This window comes from Equus caballus, chromosome 17 (assembly GCF_041296265.1).
Source record: "Equus caballus isolate H_3958 breed thoroughbred chromosome 17, TB-T2T, whole genome shotgun sequence".
NCBI lineage: Eukaryota > Metazoa > Chordata > Mammalia > Perissodactyla > Equidae > Equus > Equus caballus.
In genome coordinates this window covers 38,321,406-38,340,242 of record NC_091700.1, presented here as the reverse complement: position 1 = coordinate 38,340,242, position 18,837 = coordinate 38,321,406, and the positions used below count along the sequence as shown (strand labels likewise).

General features: G+C 35.1%; 2 protein-coding genes across 3 annotated transcripts in view; one reads left to right on the top strand and one right to left on the bottom strand.

Annotated features, from left to right (window-relative positions):
* LOC138918380 (mitochondrial ornithine transporter 1-like) overlaps positions 1–18,837 on the bottom strand; it is a 132,316-nt gene that overhangs the window by 86,134 nt on the left and 27,345 nt on the right. The gene's annotated exons all lie outside the window — the stretch shown is intronic.
* LOC138918367 (uncharacterized) overlaps positions 1–18,837 on the top strand; it is a 201,741-nt gene that overhangs the window by 165,583 nt on the left and 17,321 nt on the right. The window contains exons 45-53 of the mRNA XM_070239620.1: positions 1,111–1,161; positions 2,340–2,501; positions 3,813–3,932; positions 5,411–5,510; positions 5,654–5,717; positions 6,436–6,500; positions 10,712–10,772; positions 11,582–11,663; positions 11,767–11,855. Of these exons, the coding sequence (XP_070095721.1) occupies positions 1,111–1,161; positions 2,340–2,501; positions 3,813–3,932; positions 5,411–5,510; positions 5,654–5,717; positions 6,436–6,500; positions 10,712–10,772; positions 11,582–11,663; positions 11,767–11,855 (794 nt within the window). The remainder of the gene's footprint in view (positions 1–1,110; positions 1,162–2,339; positions 2,502–3,812; positions 3,933–5,410; positions 5,511–5,653; positions 5,718–6,435; positions 6,501–10,711; positions 10,773–11,581; positions 11,664–11,766; positions 11,856–18,837) is intronic.

The window sequence follows — 18,837 nt, the reverse complement described above, 5'->3', positions numbered from 1 at the left end:
ATCTGGAGATCCAGTAGTCTGTGTGGTTGAGAAAGGGCTTGTATTAAGAGAATGGTAACCTCAGGGGGAAATTCACCTCTTTTGGCCAATCAGTTCCCATCCATGTCAGCCTCAACTCACTAAGCCTGGGCAGAGGTTGTGGGTGCAGGTAAAGGAGGGAGAGATTAGAGGGAGTGGGGAGCTCTTGCATCCCAGGTTAGCCTAAGAGTATTCATCCGTGGCCAATTTTGGTGGTGCCCTAGTTCTGTTCTTCATCCATCATCTCCATTCTTCAGTCTTGGGCACAGGCTATGAGCACTGCCTTGGGCTTGATCCCACTTGGAGTGGAATTTGTGTCCTGTGTTGGAAGCTTCAGCAGGGCATGAAACTGCACCCCAGTGGCTACCTTGTCTTTAGCCATAGGATAAAATGAGGCGTAACTGTGGAGTTCATCAAAGAGGCTCCTCTTCCTCCTCCTATTAATGGAAGGAGCCCAGTCTGTATGTTATTTCTCCTTTGAAATGCATCTTATTAAAATTCCTTATTAAATTACCTCCAAAGAGCACTTGCAACTCCAAATGTGACTCTCCTTAATGTTTAACTGTCATATTCATGGGATGTCTTGTTTCAAGAGATGAATATTACAGGACAAGATGGGTGCTCCCTACCCATGCCTGAAGTCCCTTCTTTGATTGCTGTGGAAATAGGTCTGGCCAAGGTTTGATGACTTGCCCAGGATCCCACAGCTCATGAATGGGAGAACTGGAACATAGGTCTCTCCTATCACTCCCTCTATCTCCACGCTATGTTGCTTTAGTTGATGACGCCAAGCTTAATATTACCATAAAGGTGGGGTTGGGGCTTTATAGGCAAAGGAAATGTTACTAGACATCTAAAGTTTGGTGTTTTATTCATATTCCACATAGGAAAGTAAAAAAAAAATCATGAAGCAGAAATGTGAAAATTTTAGTTATTAGTAAAAAGCACCTTGTTATGCAACTTCTGAAGAATTTTCTTCTAAAATTATATTTATAAAGGCCTTTGTTTATTGGTTAAATTCATATTATATGTTAGAAGAAATCTGTGATAAACTTGAAAACTCTTGAATTTTATTTTTACTTCTTTTTGCAGCCAAGAGATTAAGAAAGTTATACGCTTAATTGTATCATCTTTCATAATCAGGTATGTGAGACCCTAAAAAAAGAGGTAATTAAATATGTATCCATTTAATGTGAATTTTGTTTTAATGAGAAAGGATCTAGGAGGAGAAAAAAAGCATTTCCACTGTCAGTATGTTACTAAATAGCCCCCGTGTCCCATATAATGTAATCTAATTTATCTTGGAAGGTTAGTTTAACCTGAACATTAAGAATTGCAAAGAAACGGCATTCCCCTAAGTCTAATGGTAACATATTAGTATGTTTTTTCCTACCTGGAAAAGTAAAAATAATGATGCATGCACTTTAAAATTCTACAATTACAAGTAAAGTGTTTTATTAAATACCTTATTTGTCTCGAATTACTCCTTAATTCTGAAAGCATTCTATTTAGGCTTCTTCTCCACATGATGGCAAGATTTCATACTATCATACAGCTTCACGCAATATACTTGCTTCCTTTTAAATTTATAATATTTTAATTTGTGTTGCAATTGGAAAAAAGTACTTTGAAGACTAATTAATTCATCTTCATAGATTCTACAAATAGCGTAATCAATTTATGGATAATGTGTTTAGAATACGTAAGAGAAAGGCTTCGGAGTTACTTTAGAGTTCAATCATGTATATATTTTTGGAATTGAAGTCCTTCTCATGTGCCCAGCATATGCTAGAAACATCCATTAATGTGTAATCATATACTTGCTGAAAATCTCACTGATGAAAAAATCTTACTGGTCAAAGTGGTCTTTTTAGGGCTTATGTTAGTCATGCTTTCACTTGGTTTTTATTACTAAATTCTTAATAATTATCAAGACTAATGAGGTTTTATTTACTATGAGAAATTCGTAGAGACCTCTTATAAACTTCTTGAATTTTAAGAAGAGTTTACAAGCAGAGATAAGTAATTTTAATTCAGTTTGACAGTTCTATGTTGGAGGGTTAGTCTGATGTGTCTATTATAAAGGAGCATGATAACATGAAGTGGTTTTGTGGGAATTTTATTTTCCTAAATGCTTCCATTGGGTGAAAACTGAGTAATTTTGTTGAAATTCTAAGACAACACAGTTCTCCCTGCCACTGACAGTTTAATCCTAAATAATGACATTTTAGTATCAGATCCCTGGGCTAAATGTAGTCTAACTATAGAGGTGAAAACCAATTCATCTTTATTCTGTTTATTTATGTGTTTGTTTGTTTTAGAATATTTGGAATCTTGCTCGTCTTTGTGGACATGTCTCTTATCATCGCAGATCAATTCATCTCTGATAGCAAAGTGTATATTCCTTTGGAATATCGTTCAATTTCTTTAGCTATTGCTTTATTTTTTTTAATGGATGTTCTTCTTCGAGTATGTGTAGAAGGGTAAGTTTGATTAATTTTTTAAAAACATATAAAGCTATTTTGTAGTGCTATGAGAAGCATCCCAAAGTAATTACCAGGTCAACACAACCAAATTTGTCCCTCTTTATCAAAATAATTCTCCTCGAAGGCACGGTCCACCAGAGAAACAACTATCCACATCCCAATTTCTACTAGATTGGGCTTTAATATTTTTGTTGTAACTGTCACTCTAGTCTCCAATAATGTATTCTAGATGGTTCCTTCAACAGGTAAAGCTTAATGGGTTTGCAAAATGGGACAAGGCAGCTGATGTGTCTACATGCACATTATTAAGAGGAACATGTATGTGAAGTATAAATATTAATACTTTCATTAAGAATTGAATCTAAATAAAATCTGATGGCATATTAAATACTAGAAAATAGATCATGAACAATCCCCTACCTCAGTTAAAATAAAAACTTTTGTTAAGGTACACAGGAGATCTGAGGCATGCTCATCCTGTCAGCGAGGCTTAGTAGTGAGGCAGCAGTTGATTTTCTCCGCTGCTGGCTTTCTGAGAAGGTGGATGGAGTAAGCCAAGCCTTAGAGCTGGACTGCTGTGGAAGTCAGAGACTAAGTTCCCTGGCCTCACTTCATCCAGAGCCTTTCAGAAGGCAGCTTGATTCCTCTCCTCCTGAACTCTACCCTCATGCCTTTGAGCTAAGGACAGTTGCCCACTCCCGGGTTACTCAGAGCCTGAAAGGGGCTACCCTAGAAGTGGAAGCTACCCTAGAACCTTCCCGCGGATCACCAGTGCCCACAGCTGAAGGAGCCAGCGTTGGGGGGAGGAAGGTGCAGTGGGTGCAAGTTCAGCTTTTGCAGGGGAGGCCATACCAGCCCATTGGGATTCCACTCTAGGTACAAAGCCAGATGATGAGTTCGCAGGCCAAAATAGTGGACCTGTCTGCCTCTCACAAGCTCCTCTTCTGCCCTCCTCACAGCCGCAGTTGCTCTAAGGCTGTGACATGTTCAGCTTCCACTGCCCAATAGTACTCTCCAACATCCCACCTTTCTCTCCCACCTATGTGAAGGCATTGCTTGCCTCTTGTTTGATGGTTTGGTTATATCTCTTAACTGAACTTAAACTGCAATATTTATGCTTTTGTCATATATATGTATAAAATAATGAATATGAATACTTTTCTCTTAGTCTAGTCTAGTAAATGCAATTTAGATAATTCATTAAAATAGAATTGTTAATGGAGATGAGTCAAATAATTCTTGCTTTTAAAATTTCCCTGTCTCTTCTTTGGGGGAGCATAAACTTGTATTTTTTGTTTTACATTATAGGATGCAACGATATTTCTCTGATTTACTTAACTCCTTAGATGCTGTCATTATTCTGCTGACTCTACTGATTGATATAATTTACATTTTTTATGACTTTAGTTATTTTAATGATATCCCCAGGTAAGAGACATGATTCACGTTTCTTAAACTGTCTTTTATTTTTTTTGCGTTTTCTATGGATTTCATTTTGTATAATCTTTTAACTCTGAATGTGATGATTCTATGCCAGATAAGCTGCTTGAAAATGAAATGTTTAGATAAATTTCCACATACTTAGAAACTAAAGGCTGGTGGTATTTAGGGATCCATGAAGGGTGTACGCACTACGTACCTTTGGTTGAATGAAGAAGATGGAGCACTCAAAGAAGAAACTGGGGACTTTGCCTCTTGTACTAACTTTAACTTCGGTATACTTTGAAATTCCCGTTTAAGCTTCAATCACAAATTCCTTACACATGAAATTCCTGGGTTTTTCCTATAACAAAGAGAGTATTGGTTTGAGCATATGCAAAACTTGAGTGACTCCAATGATAATTCTCTCAAAAAGCAAATGGAACAGAAAACCAGGTGACGTGGATAGCAACACAGAGGTGGAATTTTGCAGTATCATTGGAATGAAGAAAGCTGAGGCAAAATCAGAACTGTTGGGGATCAGGAAACTAAAATGTGTATGAAGAACTGATGGCTTTTCTTCTTTCTACTTTGGCGATGAGGAAAAGAAGAACAAATGCGTACTGGGATGTAGATGTTGGGTGGCTCATTAGGCTTATTTATTAGTCTAATAGCTTGCTTCTTTCTGCACTCCAGCTTCCCAGGACTTCAATTCAGGTGCTAGTGAAACCTGATGTTATGCGATAGGCTTTTGGAGTTGTTTGAAAATAGCTGGAGCCAGTATGGTCCTCTGACCTACAACCTCAGCATCATCTAAGAGCTAGAAATGCAAGAAGGAAAACACCGCAGGCCCCAGTGACCTACTGAATCAGTGTGTGCACTCAAGTTAGAGAAGCACTAGTCCAAACCATCAGTTCTCTGTCATTGTGTTTTTTTTCTGATGGCAGGAGAGACAGTAGCTAGCACACTTGGGAAGTATCTCAATCTACTGCCTGCCTGATGTGTGTTAGTAGTGTAGTAAACCTCTGTTACTGATGGGAGTAACACAGGTGAACAAGAACCCTCAGTTTGTTTGATGAGGAAAAGATTGAAAAATGCTCATCTTAAGCTACAAAAGTTAAATCCGCAAATTCTAAGCATCCATCATATAGCTATCTCTCTAGACCAGAGTTTCTCAATCTCAGCACTATTGATATTTTGGACCAGATAATTCTTTGTTATGGAAGCTGTCCTGTTCATTGGTGTTTAGCAGCTTTTCTGTCCTCTATCCACTGGATGCAAGTAGCACCCCCTCCACACACAGTTACAACAACCAAAAATGCCTCCAGACATTGCCAAATATCCCTTGGGTAAGTGGGTGAGAGGCTTGGGGATAGGTGGGGTGTACAAAATTGCCCCTGGTTAAGAATCACTGCTCAAGACTTAGTCCATATTGACAAAATCCTCTATTTCTGAAGTAAAAATGGATCTTTAAAATTTATTGTTAGATTGGCAATTATATTTCGACCTCTACGACTTATCATTCTGATGAGAGTTTTTCATCTGGCTTACCAAAAAAGACATCTTGAAATACTGACCAGAAGGATGGTAAGTGGGCAAAACATGTTTGTGATTCAGAAAAATGTTTGTGTTTCGGGAAATACTGGCGAGTGTTATAGATATGTATATAATCTTCTTTATTTTTATGTTGATTTATATTTTACAAATTAATGATTGTTTTAAACTCTCAGGTTTCAGGAAACAAACGGCGATACAGGAAAGATGGATTTGACTTAGACCTCACTTACATTACTGGTTTGTGAAGTTTAACTGTTGATTTACTTACATTAACTTCACATTTTTCTTGTGTGTGGGTAATTATATGTTTATTTTGGTTCTTACCTTGTCTAAAGCATTCTTGATCTGTGAAGACATCTACCACTATGGTAGTGTGACATATTTGTAGTTTAACCCTGACAATGGAAAATCTCCATTGTCATCCCAAATCAGGGTTACTTGGTTACAGTACAGGGAGTTGAAGGAATTTTCAGCTGACTCCATTTGTTTGGTTTAGAATTTGTTGAGTTCTAATAGTTATCCTGGGTCTCAAGGATCTCAGAGAGACCTGTTCTCTTGCTGGAACCCTTTGTAGGTCTCAGGTTTCTGAGTCAGGAGCACTGGAGCACCCTGGGAGTTCCCACGATTGCTGGATCCCAGATCTCTCCTTTTTCTTTAGTGTTCAGATAAGAAATTCTCACCATGGGGGCAGCTCCAGACTGAGATCAACATAAATCTGTTGCATTTGGCTGGAAGCAGTTGAGTCTTGGGAGCACTGTGTGAGTTTAGTGGTCATTATATTGGATATTTTAATATGTTATGTTGATTATTCTGAGGGTTAGTTAGCTTTTTTGTCATTCTCAATCCTGAAATTTCTTTTTTATGAAAAAAGAGTCTGATTATATGTAAATTAAGTTCTCATTTATTGTTTCACATGTATAATAACATCTGTAATAGTGACTATTTTGACTTCCAGGGCGTATTATTGCCATGTCATTCCCATCTTCTGGAAAACACTCTTTCTATAGGAATCCCATTAAGGTAAGGGTATTTATCTAACAAATGCTCATTTTTCTCAGTAAACAGACTATGGAGTTATAAATTTAATATAACTTAGAACACGTAGGTGGCAGTATTCTCCTAAAAATATACTCTTTCAGGTAAAAAATTTAATGCATATTATATATACATATATATTATTCCATTTATAAATATATATAATTTATATAATAATATAAATTCATCTCTTATAGAAGGATAAAAATATAAAATGGCCTCCCTTAGAATAATATACGTATATTTGTATTTAAAATTATGTATTTTATATATAATATATTATATGGTATATATTATATAAATATAATTGTACTTAATCATATTACATAACATAATATATGCTATTTATTATTTTATTATAATATGTATTATATCCCACGTTATATTATATAATATGTTATTATATGTGTGATATAATATACCCTGTATAATAGATTACATGTAAATGTACAATATTATTCTAAGGAGGCAAATTTTATATTTTTCTGTTTCTGTAAGAGATGAATTATATGTAATGTATATTTATAAATATAAATAATATATAACTACCACAAAACCCTATAATTCACATGGTAAAATGTTGAAACTATGACCAAAATAGGAAAACTTCTAGAGCTGTCAGAAAAAGACAAGACAAAAAGCTTTCTTGCGTATGTAGAAACTAAATGTGATACTGTCCTCAAAGTTTAAAAATTGTAATTATTACCTTCCCATTTAAAAACTTTAATTCTAAATTTAAAAAATCTATACACAAACCACTGGTTAACCAGACTCCGCCCACCAAAAATTGTCAATAATAAGCAGGACCCAGATGAGCTGATAATTCACTGTTCCTATATGAACAACTCTCTCAGGATGTATCCCATAAAGTACTTTATTTTACAACCTACTTCTCTTGTAAAACTAAACCTCCACTTTATTACATAGGAATTTGATACAGTATAAAACTAGAACTGTATGTAAAATACTGCATCTAAATGTTTCCAATAGTCTTGTTCTGTTGGTTCATCAGTGACTTCTCTGGCATCATCATCGTTTTCCATGGATGATTCTGAGAGAATCTCTCCATGTCTACTGGTATTGGATCCTACTAATTCTTCTGTTTCATGGCAGTCACAGTCGCTACTTACAGGGCCTTATATTTGCACTACCTTCAGAATGTAAATCTTTCTCAGCTTGAGACCAATGAGATTCCTCCATTTGGTTATTTTTCTCAGAAGTCTCTTCATTCACAGTTAGTTAAGGCATCAGATTCTTTTTCTTGACTTTTTTTCTTTCTGGGATCATTTCTGTTGATGTCATTAAAGACTCTCTTCTGCCTCTTCATCCTCCTCTGTACAGTGCTGCCTGATACAACTACTTTGTCTGTCTTTATTCTTAGATGAAGATGATTTTGTTTCTTCTATCATAACTGAAGAAATTTCACTTGAAGTTGTTTGGCCATCTCTCTGACTTCTCCTTCTTTGTCAAACTTGAGTCTTTTTACCTCATGCTCCTCAGCTTCCACAGCATCTTCATTTGATGTTTATTTACTTGGTGATTAGATTACCACTTTATTAGAAAAGGACACAACTCAGGAACAGCCAGATAGAAGAGATGCATAGGGCAATGCATGGGGGAAGGGGCACAAAGCTTCTAAACCCTCTCCAGGCTCCCTTTTCTCTCACTTTTCTCAGGTGAGCATTTCCACCTGCTCACCAACCCAGAAAACCTGTACTTCTTTAAAACTATCTTGACTTTCCTAGGTCCTTTGAATTTCTATATAAATTTTAGAATCAGCTTGTTAATTTACACATACACACACACACACATACCCTGCTGGTATTTTAACTTGGATGACATTGACTACATAGCTTGACTTGGGGAGAATCAACATCTAAAAATATTGAGTCTTGCAACCCATACACATAATATATCTCTGAATTTATTTAGGTCTTCTTTAATTTCTTTTAGCAGTATTTTCACTGTACAGGCTTTGCACATCTTTTGTTAGCTTTATCCCTATTTGATGGATTTTGATGCTATTTTAAATGGTATTTTTAAATTTTCATTTTCTAATTATTTGCTGGGACTATAACTGATTTTTGTATGTATTTCCAGCACCTTTCATAAATTCATGCATTTATTTTAATAATTAATTTGTATATTCTTTGGGATATTTTACATACATAATCATGTAATTTACTACTTTAATTCCACTTTTTGTACTTTTCATTTCTTTTTCTTTCTTTATTCAGCTGTCTAGGACCTCCAATGTAATGTTGAATAGAAGTGGTAAGAGTAGACAGCCTTGCCTTGTTCCCAAATTTAGGTAGAAAGAATTAGCTATTTCAATATTAGAATGATATTTTCTAGAGGCTTTTTGTAGCTATCCTTTACCAGATTAAGAAACTTCCATTTTATTTATAGTTTGCTAAGAGTTTTTAATCATCAATCGGTGCTGAATATATCATATACTTTTTCTGCATCTACTGAGATAATCAAAATGTTTTTCTCTTATTCCATTGAGATTTTCGAATATTAAAACAATATTTTCTATTCCTGGAATAAACCCCCTTTGGTCTTAATATATTATCCTTTTTAATATATCATTAGATTCTATTTGCTAATATTTTATTTAGAAATTTTTGTACATACTAATGAGATATTAACCTTCAATTTTCTTTTCTTGAAATGTACTTATTAACTGGCCTGCAAGGAATTTTCATGCCATATTTGCCAGCATTGGGTCTTCTCATTAAAAAGGAAAGGCTAATTTTATGGGTGAAAATGGCATTTCATTACTGTTTTGGCATCTTTATTGGTGAGGCTAAATATTTATCTTTGTAGGTTGTTAGCCAGTTGGATTTTCTCTTTTGTGAACTGACACTTTTATTTATGGCCTATTTATCTATAGGGTGAGAGAGTAATCTTTAAATTGTTGTTACTGTGTTATTAGTTTGTACTACTATAACTAGTTTATAGATTACACTAGGCATAGTCCTTATTCTCTCAATTTTACTGAAGAATCTCCTGTCATTTGTTTGTTGTACTGTGGCTTTTTTTAAACAGAAATTTCAAATTTTTGTGAAGTCAAACCTAAATCTGTTGATCTTCCATTGATAATCCTTAGTTCTTCCTCATCCAAAGAATTGATTGATGTTCATTTACATTTCTTAGAGATATTTGTGGCTTTTTATATTTGATACCTCAGTCCATCTGGATTTTATCTTGGTGTAGGGATCCCACACATTTTTGACACTTGTAAGACTATTTATCCCCCCTACCACAGTGCTATGCAGACTCAGAGTGTTTCTCTTTTTGATTTATTATTTCCTCCTGACAGGGATAACCAATTTAACAAATTGATCATTTTGATACCTTAATTTTTCTTTTTCTCAATATTAAGCCAGTAAACATTGCTATAAGGGTACTGTACTAATCAATTTTTGACATTTTTTACAGTCACTTTTGTTTTTGGCAGAGATACATGCACGTGTGTGTTGCAGTTGGATAAGTTTGCTGGAAATATTGTTGTATTAGTATGGTGATATTAACTGTATTTTAAATAATAACCACTATTTATTATTTTTAGTTATACATATATACATATATGTGTGTATAACATACACATATATACACATACACACATATATATTCATTTTAGAAAATAAGAAAACACAGATGAGCCAAGAAATTCTCCATATTGTTACCATTTATCTAAAATTTGACATAATGTGTTTATCTTTTTCTGTCATGCACACACATGCACACAATCATACATACATTTTTTGCATTTATTTATTTAAGTAATGCTTAGGTAGATGGTAAAATCCAGATCATTATCTAAAATACATATCTATGTAGAATTAGATCTAGATAAGAATCATATAGTACTGCGAATTAATGAGTAGGAATAAATTCACTTAAAACTAGTCAACCAGCTAATTTCCTTGTCTGGTATCTTTAAACAATGTGTATTTATAGTAGAGGCTAATCAGGGTAGTCAAGCACAACCTTGTGGGCTATTTGAAAACTATCAGTGGGTTAGATGTGATTTGGAATGCACATACTCTTATAGTCCCTGAATCTCCCCTAAAAGGTGCTAAGTGAGGGACAAGGGAATAAAAGGTAATAACCATTTCAGGCTACTCCTAGGAAGTGGCTTATGTTGGTGCCATGTGGATATATGTAATATATGTGTCCATCGATTTTAGGAAGTTGTGCGGTTCCTGGACACCAAGCATCGAAACCACTACCAAGTCTACAATCTATGCAGTACGTACTTAACTAGATATTTTCCTACTATAGATAGAAAACCAATCACTGCATGTAAGAAGACGATTCAGTTTTTACGTTTCATTTAGTCATAAGTATTTGGTAGTGGTGGGAAGTGAGTTAAAAAATCTCCATCTTGCTCTTGGCCCTATTTGGTGGGAAAAGATAGCTCAACAGCACGAAGTGCCCCGTGAGCGAGACAGGAGGCTGGGGTAGAGGCGGAGCCATTTTAGGAGTCTGTATGCTCTAGTGGTTTTAGGTGAAGAAAATATTTCTGTTCTTCCTGCCAGCTCCTGTTTTGAAGACAGATAATTCAACAAATTCATTCTCTAACCCACTAGGAGTGGGGTGTGAGGAGAGCAGGGCCCTACACAGAAAAAAAAGAAAACGGTGTAGAAAACAGATTATATCTCAGCTTACTACTTTGTCTTTCTTGATTTTCTCCTCTTCCTGTACATTAAATTATCATTTTCAGGAGGCAAACATTTTGGTCGACCACATTTGCTTCTGCTCTGTGGTGCTTAACTACCCTATAATAATGTAATGAGTAGCCTGCTAGAAAATTAAAAGTAAGTCCTATTAAGCAAACCAAAATAGGTTGAACTTAGGTTACTCAAGATGGACAAACCACTACTGTCCTTATATTTTTGAGACCCTTAAGTTTCTTTTAGAGCAGGAGGAGCCAGTCAGAAAGCTCCTTTTAAAGGTGAATAAGGAATTTCTAACAGAAAAGCATAACTTATTCATAACTTGATCATTTACTTTGTTTATTAGATATAGAGGTATGACCCATGCATCATCTATTTTAGGTGAAAGATCTTACAATCCTAAGCATTTCCACCACAGGGTCCATCGAGTCATGATTGATGATCACAATGTGCCCACTCTAAAGTAAGTTTCTTGCCAAGTTGGCTGTCAGAAGAGGGCTAAATGAATTGAGCTCAATTTTTTTGAAGTACTTTAATTCAACTAAAAATTTTACGTTTGAAATCAGAGAGATGCTGACTCTTTCGAAGGAAGTCATTGAGTGGATGGCTGAGGATAAAAGAAACATTGTGGTGATTCACTGTAAAGGCGGAAAAGGTAAAAACATTTTTCTTTTTATTTCTCTTTTTTTGAGAAATGTGAAAAACATATTAAGGTACAAGACCAAGTCATACTGCTATTAATCAGTGTTAATAATTGTTAACACTTTTTAATATTAGCTTCAAGACTGAAGAAAGGGAAGGAAAGGGGGGAGTAGGGGAGGAAGGCAGAGAGTAAAGAAGGGAAGAAAATAGGAATAAAAACTAAGAAATTTCCGTTGTTATTGACTATTTGGTTTCTTCATTTTTGATTTGCTAAAATAATCTGTCAAAATACAGTGTTTAGAAACTGTCTGAGCACTTGTGTTCTATTTAAGATTGTTCTTAAACTTTGTGAGAGGCTTTTAAAGTTAAGGGCACCAACAGTGATGCTATTTCAAAAACCAAATCTACTGGAATTTTTATAGTGTAATGATACAAAGAAGATGATTTTGGTGGGTGTACAATGAAAAAAAAAGCTGTTAGTAAATCCAACCAATTTAAGTTGAATTAGATTTTCTCTCATTCAACTTTAGACTTTTAATAATCATCCAAGCATATTTCTCAATTTTTGACAAAGAATTATGTTTTTGGTGAGCCGTAAAATGGTTTTTTATATTGAATTCCGGGAAAACATAACTCTTTAAAACTGCCGTATATATTTGAGTAGAATCAAGTTTTAGTCTTATTTGAAAACTAGTTTCAAGCCCATTAGTGAGTAGGCAAGTTCTGTCTCCAGATCCACAGGTTGAAATATTCTGTATATGTTAGCAATTTACAATGCCATGGATAAATGAAGAATATAGAGGTTGAACCACATGGAACTGTCAGTTTTGGACCATCTTTCACTTATAAAAATGGCCATTTCACATGGCTCAACCTAAAATATTATAATTTCAAGCAATTGGCTTCACTATTCTTTTAATTAAAGCTAATTCCCTGCTTGAAGGAAAACATTCATTTCAAATTTCATTTTTTTCTTTTTTCTGAGAGAGGACTATTCTGTGTTCACATGTCTTTCATTGATTTCCCTTTAGGATTGTTTGGAGGGCTGGTGTTCAGCTGGTGCACATCAGAGCAGCCTCTTTTTTTTAAATTGTCATTCGTATCAGTTTTCCTCTATCTATCTATCCATTATCTATCTATCTATCTATCCATTAAATCAATCTTATTATCTATCTATCTATTATAAATCTATCTATCCATTAAATCAATCTTATTAATTATATTACTCAAATCTTTCTATTTAGTATTTCTTTTCTTTTTTACTATTTCTTTGTATCAACTATTTTGTGTGTTGATTTCTTCTTTTAATTCTATCAACTTTTGCATTTTATATTTCATAATGTGTTGTTAGGTGCATGCAAATACATTATTATATCTTCTCAGTGGGTTATTTCTGTTATAAATTTTTCATCATTTTACATTCAACCTTTCTGTGTCATTTTGGTTTAGATATGTCTCTTTAAAGAGCATATACCTGCATCATTAAACATGCAATCTCAGTATCTTCATTTTCAATGTATTTATTGCAATTGCTGACATATTTGGACTTATTTATGACATTCAACTATATGTTTTATATTTACCACAATTTTTCTATGTTTCTTTTTATCTACTTTCCTGCATTCTGTGGATCCTCTCACCCTTTTGTTTTTCCTATAATAGTTTATTTTGAGGTTTCTTGGCTTCAACTCCTACCTACCAGCTTGACTCCTCTCTCCATTTCTGATCCTCTGAGTTTTCCTTGCCTTTTTATTTTTGAGTTCAGCCATTTTTTTTCCTTATCATTTCCATATGTTTGATACAGAGGTGGAAGTTTTCAATCTATCATTGGTGCTCAAACTATCATCTTGATTTAGAAATAGTCTTTTTAACTTTCAATCATCTTTGTTAGATTTCTTGAACTTTAATGCAAAGAGTACCCAGATTTAATATTCTCAGTACCCTTGTAAAGAAAACTCTTTAGATTTCTTAGAATAAATATTCTTTTATCTTTTATCGGAAAATGTAAGAGAAACCTCCTTGCCAGATTTGCCAGATAAATAACAAAATACCTCAGATGAAGCAAAAAAAAAAAAAAAAAAAGGTTCCAGCAAAGAAAACTCCAAAAACAGTGATCCAGGTGCAGTGAAGAAATACTGAAAAGACCAGAGGAGTCAAGCAAGCCTGCAGGTGACTGGAAAAGGCAGTCACATCAGTGGGATATAAAGGAGCTCAAGACTAAGATAGATACATTGATGTAGAACAGTCTTTCTCAAAGTGTGCATATTATTATGCAGTTGGTAATGGTGGGATAATTAGCATTGAACTGTCCAGATTTAAAACCTAGGACCATCGCTAACCATTTAGGTGAGTTAGATAGCCATTCAAAACCTCAGTTTTCCCATCTGTAAAATGGGAATTGTAATACTTACCTTAAAGGATTGTTAAGAAATTAAAATGAAGTAATGCATATTACACTGTGTAGTAGAGTACCTGATTCATAGTAAACAGTGAGTAAATGGTAGCTATTATAATTATTAAAATAGAGTCTAAAGACAGCCAGCACCAGAATCGTTAACGAGGAGGAAGTGACCATAGCAAGTGTAGACTAGAGAGTCAAGGTGCTTGTCTGTAAAAGGACAGAGAGAAGTTAGTTGTCTGAGCATTTGGGGCTGATAGTGAGTGTTGTTTATAAGATAGGGTAAGGGGAGCTGAATATGTTTATTTGCCAAGGGAAAGGAGTCAAAGAGAGGGAGTGGTTGAAGACACAGAAGAGTAGGGCCTGATAAAGTCAAAACCCTGAGTTGAGAGAAGGGGATGGGATCCAGAGCCCAAGTGGAGGATTTGGCTGAATTAAGAGGAGAAACTCCTCACAAGTGAGATTCAAGGGAAGAGGTGTAGTCACAGGAATAGATGTAGTTACGGGAAGCTTGTAACGGGGATTCAGGGAGGCAACACGTTATCGGAGATCCTGCCTCTGGGAAGAAAGAAATGAAGACACAAACTCAGAGTCAGTGGGAAGGCAATTGGGTTGGCGACCTAAGGAATGTAGGGAAAATTTCAACCAAATTCTAAGGGAACCAAGAAAAAGAACTGACTAGCACCATTGAGAAGTGTTTTGGCTGCAGTGAGGGTCTAGCTTAAGTGTCAGACCATTAATTGACATTATTACCAACATGAAAAGTTGTGTGATTTTTCTCCAGTGGTTCTCTGTATCTCTGGTGTTTCTGCATCTCTGTTGTCTCTACATTTCTGGTGTAGGAATGGAGGAAGTGGGTGCCCAAATGGACCCAATATTAGGTTTTTACAGAATGGGCACAGCAAAAGGACCAGAAGCAAGAATGGCAATGTTACTGGCACTGTTATTTAGTATTGGCAAAACCAACAGTGAAATTGTCCGTCATACTTCTAGGTGGATGAGGAAGTGAAAACAAAATGAGAAAAATGAGTGGCCATGGGACTGGATGACAGGATAAATTGAAAGAGCAAATATATTCATTCATGCCTTGAACAGCAGATCCTGTCTAGATGCATTTATGTGACAGTGTACAAAGCAGATACATGCACATCTCCCATGGAGACCACAGTCTATTGTTTACAGAGAAAATATATGTATTAGATGGTGACACGTGCAATTGAAAAAATAAAAATAAGGAGAATATGTAATGGGAGAGAGGTTGCTAACTGATATGTAGATGGTCAAGGAAGGTCTTACCAATACAAAGACATTTGAGCAGAGACGTCATACAAGGAGTACTGTGAACGTACAGATGTGTAGGGAAAAGTGGGTATAAAGAGTATCAAGAGAGTATCAATGAAATAAATCCACCAGAACTTGGAAAATTCACATTGGGCTTGAGTGATCATAGCTTTTCTTTATGTGTATGCAACAAATCCATTTAAGTATATTTGTGTTAAAATTTCTCCCTAAATTAACACCAAGGTTACTGGCTTACAATTTGGGAAATGCACTACCTCCTGATTTGCAAAGCAGGAAATGAATCAGCTCTAGGCTATCCACACCTCTCCTGCTCTCCACCATAAGGAATATCCAGTGATGCTGAGGAATCTCTTTTGCAAGTTTGTCCAGTCAGGAATTCTAAGTTTTCTGGAAAATAATTCCACTGGGCCCAAGGACTAGATTAACTGAGAACTCTCTCACAGCTTCATCGGCTATCTTTTATACGTGTCTTTTACCAATGTTTAGTCTATCCTTTTCAATTGGATTTTTTTTCCCGGTTGAGAGACTAAAAAAAAAAGAAAAGAAATTGAAAAGTTGCAGTTATCAAAACATAATGATTAAAAGCACAGGCTTTGAAATAAAAGATCTAGGTTTAAATCCCAACTATGCCGTTAAAGAATTTTGCGGCATTGAGTAAATTACTTAAACTCTCCATGCTTTAGTTTTCTAATAGTTTTCTAATGTGGATGATGACAGTTCCAACCTCATGGTCCTATTTTAGAGATTAAATGAAATGTGAAAATTATCTATCTGAAAGAAGTATCAATGGCTTGATAATATTGGCCATTATTGTTATCCTTCAACTGGTATGCTATCAGTTTTTAGCAGCAGACTTATCTTTCCTGAGTCTTTTTCTAGTAGATATACAATGAACATATTTTTATTTAAATAATAGGAGTGAATGTTTAAGCGTCTCTAGCTCTTTCAAAGTCTTTTTTAATGGATGCTACAAAGTACATTTTCATTTGAGACATTCATTGTATCAAGTAAGGCAGTCAAACTGACAAAAGGCTATTTTGGTCTGAATATCTTGAATGAGAAATTGTTTCAGTTACATGCTAAGTGCTTTAAACAACTCTAAGGGATACACACACACACACACGTACATACATACATACATATATACATACATACATACATAGAGCTACCACTCTTGGTGTCTGGAAAATCACCTCAGTACTCTGGTTATAGATTCAAGAACTTGAAATATAAGATCTGCCTTGTGAGGAAGGGTGATGGACACCACTTGAGAAAGAATAAAGTTTAAGGATTGTTGCAAAAGGTCATATAAGCTGGCATTAAGGTATCTAGCTATTTGACTATGTGAAAGTTTCTTAAACTTACAGAACCTCAGTTTCTCAGTTTCTTTATGCCAGGTTGTTTACCTCACTGAGGTGTTGTAAAGATTATATGAGATCTGTTAAGCATTACCCAAATGTTAGTTGTTATCATTATGAAAGCCAAAAATTGTATTATATTTAGAGGTGCAAGATGCTTTTGCCGACTTCAGGATAACAAAAGCTCTCTTACGACTTCCATCTGACCAACTTGGTGGATTATTTCACGTTCTCCATTCCCTCCATAAACACACCTATTGGTGTCCATTGGCATGTTGAAAACTTGTAGCTAGTATGCTTCTTTTTAGTTTGCCTATGTGTTTCTGCTTCCACCAGTGTCTGCCAGTTCTACTTGTTATTATACTTATGTCAAATAATCAAATATTATGTAGATCTGTAAAATGTCAGAGTGAACAGAAAGAGTTACAATTTTATGAAACCTAAGTTGAATGTTTCAAGAAGATTCAATGAAGCTGACTGCCTACAACCAAAATTGCAGCTGAATTAAATGCAAGTACGACTAATGTAAAACATTGGGAGAAAAATTCCAGTAGTAAAATCTAGAAGGATCCTGCACCTAGATTGCTCGGAAGAATCTGAAACTAGAAATATGGATGAGGCAATGGTTTATACCATGAGTCTGGCCTTTCCAAGAAAAAACTCCAGTTGGGGGCACTCAAAATGTTAAAACCTTCGTCCAATATCAGAAGTTTAGTGAATGAATGTACATTTATGTTTTAAGTTAAAATAAAATATTGGAGGCAAGTATGTATCATTTTTACGATTCCCCGCTGTACACGACTTGACTGGATGAGAGAGCATCTACTTTGTCTGTGCTTGTACTTATCTACAGTCACAAGGACATGAATCTGCAAAAGTTTTCTTCAAATGGGAAAATATCAGAGTTATAGAGACCAGAAATGTCCTTGAAAATTGAAATGTTAACAGTCTATACAACTGAGAGCCAGGTTGTTAATGGTCAGTAGCTTCCTTTAGCAAGAAGCTTTTATTTGTAATAGCAGACGGTGGTACAAAGTCCTCTTTGGAAGCACTTGGCTTAGAATAGTGTTTTTCAAACTATGGGTTGCAAAATAAGTTTAGTAGTCCATTAAACAAACAAACAGAAAAGGACTAGAAAATAGAGTGCATCTCAAGTTAGAAGAGTAAGTTTGGAATTACATAAAATAAGTTCAGCATATACTGGCTAAGACAAAAGCTACAGATCATCGTAAAAATAAAAGTAACATGTTTTTTAAACTCAGATTTTGTATGGCAGGACAAAAGTATCAATTGGAATAAAACATAAGAGACTTCGAGAATGAAATGACATGAAATCAAGGGTTTGCTTTACAATGCTATAGAGGAAAGAGAGAGAAAGAGGGAGAGAGGGAAGAAAGGAAGGAAGAAGGAAGAGAAATTAAACAAGTACAGCAATATAACATGATAATTATAGAATCTGGGAAACAGGTATATGGGGGTTCATTATACTACTCTTTTTACTTTCATATATGTTTTGTAACACACTTAAAAACTCTAATGAAAATGTAAGGAGTAAAGGGTATTCAAATACTCGATAGTGTTTTGGGTTCTGACCATGTTTTATCTTTTATAGGTACTTTTAGTTAGAAAAACAGGGTATGTAATTAGGTCTTAATTGGTAAGCAGCTCTTTAGCTTTGGAGTCCTAGAGCAGAGCTGATTGCTTCTGCCTATTACTGCAGCCCCCAGCAGTAGTAACTCAAGAACGGTATACACGTGCCCATGTGCGATCATGCACAGAGTTAGGGCAGAATTCCAGGTGGAACCTCTGAGCAGTGAAACAGCTTTGGCTATTTCTGAATTGAAATACTTTGAACAAGCACTTTCAGAGTGAAAGAAAATCAATCCAAAATGAACTCTTAGGAAATTTCTAAGAGTATTTTTATACCAAGTATTACC